This window comes from Juglans microcarpa x Juglans regia, chromosome 7D (assembly GCF_004785595.1).
Source record: "Juglans microcarpa x Juglans regia isolate MS1-56 chromosome 7D, Jm3101_v1.0, whole genome shotgun sequence".
Lineage (NCBI taxonomy): Eukaryota > Viridiplantae > Streptophyta > Magnoliopsida > Fagales > Juglandaceae > Juglans > Juglans microcarpa x Juglans regia.
In genome coordinates, this window is record NC_054606.1 from 22,059,111 (window position 1) to 22,063,646 (window position 4,536).

General features: G+C 36.1%; 1 protein-coding gene across 1 annotated transcript; it reads left to right on the plus strand.

The window, feature by feature from the left end:
* Positions 1–2,956: 2,956 nt before the first annotated feature.
* LOC121238321 (histone deacetylase 2-like) lies at positions 2,957–4,121 on the plus strand. Its single transcript, XM_041135159.1, has 3 exons — positions 2,957–3,064; positions 3,248–3,335; positions 3,979–4,121. The coding sequence occupies exons 1-3, from the start codon at positions 2,996–2,998 to the stop codon at positions 4,071–4,073; spliced, it is 252 nt and encodes an 83-aa protein (XP_040991093.1). The 5' UTR covers positions 2,957–2,995; the 3' UTR covers positions 4,074–4,121.
* Positions 4,122–4,536: the final 415 nt, after the last annotated feature.

Here is a 4,536-nt window from a genome sequence, read left to right on the forward strand (position 1 = left end):
CTAGAGAAATGATCATGATTAGGAGTAATTTGAGTAATTGGACAATTTATTAAAGAAAAATTCTTCTTATCAGTTATTATTTATCACCCTATACTTTATACTATATGTAAAATATTTTTATACCTTATAAAAAACACTCTCACATCCTATGAAAAAGTTATAGATGTGAGATGTGAGAGTAAATAATAACTGATACATAAGACGTGGACTCCTTCACGTGATTGCTAATGATTATCTTTATAAGCCTATAAAAAATGCTAATTGAACCGATAAAAAATGATCTATTGAATTTTTTATTTTATTTTTATTTTTAGATTTTACTTAATAATTAAAGAAGTGAATATTAATGAATTGATATTTTTTTATTATTTTTAAAAAAATATTTAAAATTGTGTAAAAAATGATTTAAAAAAATAAAAAAAAAATACATTTTCAGTGCATCGGTTCAGTACTTTATTGATTAACCACCGGTACTACTATCATTGTCCTAAGCCTATATATGTCAGTCATATCATGTCAGCCACTTTCATTACATATATACACGTATAAATACTGTTTAATTTATGTATATACATTTAGGAGTGCCCATTAATCATGTCCTCACCCTCGACAACCACGAAAATATGTTTACCATGCTCATTTAATATATAAAATAAATAATTAAATATATTTTAATTTTAAATTTTAAATTTTGAAACGAGTGAGATTTTAACATGCATGATAAATTAGAATAGAGATTTTGAATTTAAATTAGGATTATTCTACACTTCACTTTATTAATTAAATATTCTATTTATTAAAAAAATATGATCTGATATTCTAGAAGGGCAGCTCGATCGAGACCTAGGTTTGTATTGTTTTTGTTTTTCTTATTTAATTTACAAGATAATTTGGTAGAATGAAGAAACGAACAAGCAAGAAACTGCCAGATAGAAGCGGTGCAATGGATACAAGACAAGGCCAATATTAATTAATGTCGCGCATCTTCAAATCTTGACAACAATATTATTTGTTTTGGGGATTACCATTGTTAATTCCTTTGGTAATAGTGTATCTAACGTAGGATTGAATACATTGATGATGAAACTCATTGCGTTCTAGAGGATGATTAGGGCTCGTTTGGATACAATCTCATCTCATTTAATTTGAATTAATAATCTCACTACTATTTATAAACCATCTCAACATATTTCATCTCATCTCACTATCCAAACGGTCCGTAAAAAATAATAAGAGAAATATTAAGTTTACAAAATTATCTCGTAAAAATAAAATTTACAAACTGATCATGTAGGTAGTTAAATGTGATACATTAGATATATCAATTTAATAATAAAATGAGTTTTACATTAATCTAATACTAATTCGTGATCAGTTTGTAAACTTTATTTTGTGATCAATCTCTTTATGCACCAAATATTTCTCAAATAATAAATAAATTTTTAATTATTTAATTGAGATCAGATGAATAACTAATAAAATGATTGAAATTTGAAAGAAGGGCAGGATGTTGGATGGATGTAATGAATGAAGCTCATGTGATCATGTGGAGATTTTGCTTAGTTTATTGCAAGTTGGCTCGAGAATGACAACCGGATGATCATGATCGTGGCAAATAGTAAGCTGATAACACGAAAACTGTTCGTGGAAAAAAAGATAAGCCTTTTGCAATGAGATAACGTTGGCGAGTAAAACTTCATGGGAAAACAACTTTTTTCCACGAAATAAACACTTTTTGCCGCGACTAAAAATCGTAGCAAATAAACTTACCAAAAATATACAAATTTCGTGGGTTATTAGTTTTTGCCACAAGGTTATCAATTTTTTCCGGCGACATTTCCTCGTCGCAAATAGTCTTAACAGATTTGCATTGCTCTCGTGGGTAATGAGTTATGGCGACGAGGTTATTATTTTTTCCGGCGACTTTTTCTCGCCAAAAATAGCCCAACATTTTAACTCTGCGTTGTTAGTATTTGCGGCAGTGTAAAAATTATTTGCGGCGATAATTAGCCGCCGCAAATACTAATAAAATTAAATCCCCCGCTCCATTCTTCCCCCCCCCAAAACACTCCCACGACTCTCTCTCTCTCTCTCTCTCGCTCTCCTCTCAACTGTCGAGCCTCTCCCCCTTGCTGCGCCACCGCCACCGCGAACGGCTCCCCTTGCTGTCAAGCCACCGTGGGTCTTCCTCCTCAGCTCCTTGCCCTCTCGCTGACTCTCTCTCTCTCTCTCTCTCTCTCTCTCTCTCCCTCTCGGATCGCAGCAGATCCGTTCCCCTCCGCCGTCTCCAGCCATGGCTATCGCCTCCCTCAGCCGCCCTACGGTTCCGCCAGTCACCATATGTCGCTCCACCCTAGCTCCCGCATCTGTCTCCCTCGCACGGTCTCTCTCGTGGGTCTCCAACGCACACCCCCCCACGGTTGTCTTATTACAATGGCCTTCCCCGCCGCCGTGAGCTGCCATCTCTGCCTCCAACGAAGACGCAGCACCACCACGAGCAACCCATGGACGCAAGAGCACCTCCCGCACGCCTCCTTTGTTGTCCAGCTCTTATGCATGGTAAAGCACTTTTAAGATCCAAAATCCTTTTAGATAGTTTGCGTCCATCGTTCAAATTTGGATAACAAGTGTATGGGTGTGTATTTTAGCTTTTCTTTTCATAATCGAGAGAAATCTATACCATCTTGAAGTTCCAATTTTAAATTTTTTTGACCCTAGCTTGGTGAATAACAACGATGCCACTTGGAGGTCAATAATGTGTTTTGCCCCCCCCCCCCCCCAAAACACAAAACAGAGAAAAATAAAAGAAAAGAAAAAGTGAACAATTAATTTTCATGGCTTTGAGGTTTAATCTGTGAACAATTCTCATGGCATTGAAAAAGAAAGTGATGAAACCATGTGCATGGAAATTCAGCTTTAAGTTGCAATTAATTTATCCACTGTATTTCTTGCATCTTTGAGAAGTCTTGTATGTGAATATTAGGTTGCTGCGAGTATGTTTGATCCTGAGTTGGTGGTTTACAATGCTGGAACTGATATTCTTGATGGAGAAGGCAGGTTGAAGGTAATTTTTGTTGGACATGTTTGGCTTGCGAGAAATTGATAGTTCTCTATTTGCCTTTCCTTTTCCCCTAATATTTATTTATTTGTGTTAAAAACAAGAATAGTTATTCACCGTATAAAAAGCATAGAAGTTGTTTCCTCTCTGTTTTCCAATTTATGCTTTTATGTTTGCTTTATTTTGCAGATCAGTCCTGATGGGATTGCCAATAGAGATGAGAAAGTTTTTAGGTTCGCTCGTGAGAGGACCATACCTATTGTCATGCTCACATCAGGTTCTCTCTCTCTCTCCCTTTCTCTCTCATTGCATAGAAGGAAGAGCGACTCATTTCAGCAAAGGCCATCTCTTTATTTTAGTCATACTGCCTATATGTTTCTCTGTCTGGGAGACCACGTTTCAGACATCTTGATTATGCCCTTCGCCCACAAAGTATCTAAAAATTCTTTCACCAAAAAGCATCTCAAAGCTCCTGATCATTGTAACTCTGGTACGTTTATAACTATTAACAAATATAAATTGGAAAAAATGTATTGAAACTAATATGTTGAGAAAAAAAGAAATGATCACATAAGCGGATCCTGGATATTGCTTCCATGTTTCTTACGGAAAAAACATGTTAGCCTCGGTCACGCGCACTTAAATATAAAAATAGAAGAGAATCTTAGGAGACCCTTGCAAAAGAGATTGTGTTAATCCCGAATGAGCAGCAATTCTTCCATTTACGGAGCCTTTAGAACCTCTCATTGCATAGGTTTTGTCTTTGACCTTTGGTTTTTCCATGTTGCATCACCCCATGGGATTATTTACAAAGGTTGCAGACGTACAGCATTCTGCTAACTCCTCTGTGTTGTGATTTAGAATAGGGAAAAAAGGTAAAATGGTGGGAAATGTTATGTATGTGACCTTGCATGTTGCAGGTGGTTACATGAAGTCAAGTGCCAGAGTTATAGCAGATTCCATGATCAACCTGTCAAAGAAATGCCTGATAGATATGGGTAAGAATGCCACGTAAAGTTGTTCATGATCGTTCTCTGCCAGCAGATAGGAGGTTGGATTTCCATCAACAGATCTATGGTATGGGTTTGAAACGAGTTTTTAAATTAAGCTGATCACCAAACTTATGGTTGTAAATTATGATTATATAGTTCCTTCAATAATGTGGTTGCCCAGAGTTGAACTTGATGATTTGGGATTTTTTCAAATCAGCATGAAAATGTTCACTCTGAGCTGTAGATTATAAGCAATGGGAAGCTTAAAGGTGCAGAACATCGAGCAGTCACAAATTCAACTCTTGCTCGAACATCCGTTGCCTTCTTCATTTATCCTTGTAATGATATCGTTATTGAACCTGAAAAGGCTCTGACAAATGCATGCAATCCCCCATTGTTCAGATCCATGAGATTTAAAGAATTTCAAAGAAACTTCTTGTCTAGATATGCCAGTTCTGAGGCAGTGCTGCAATTTTTAAGCTCTGT

Bases quoted from the DNA above. Each gene is read 5' to 3' on its own strand.
- LOC121238321 (XM_041135159.1), top strand. From the start codon at position 2,996: ATGTTTGATCCTGAGTTGGTGGTTTACAATGCTGGAACTGATATTCTT. The intron at 3,065-3,247 runs GTAATTTTTGTT...TTTATTTTGCAG, and splicing joins ATGGAGAAGGCAGGTTGAAG to ATCAGTCCTGATGGGATTGC. The intron at 3,336-3,978 runs GTTCTCTCTCTC...TGCATGTTGCAG, and splicing joins TATTGTCATGCTCACATCAG to GTGGTTACATGAAGTCAAGT.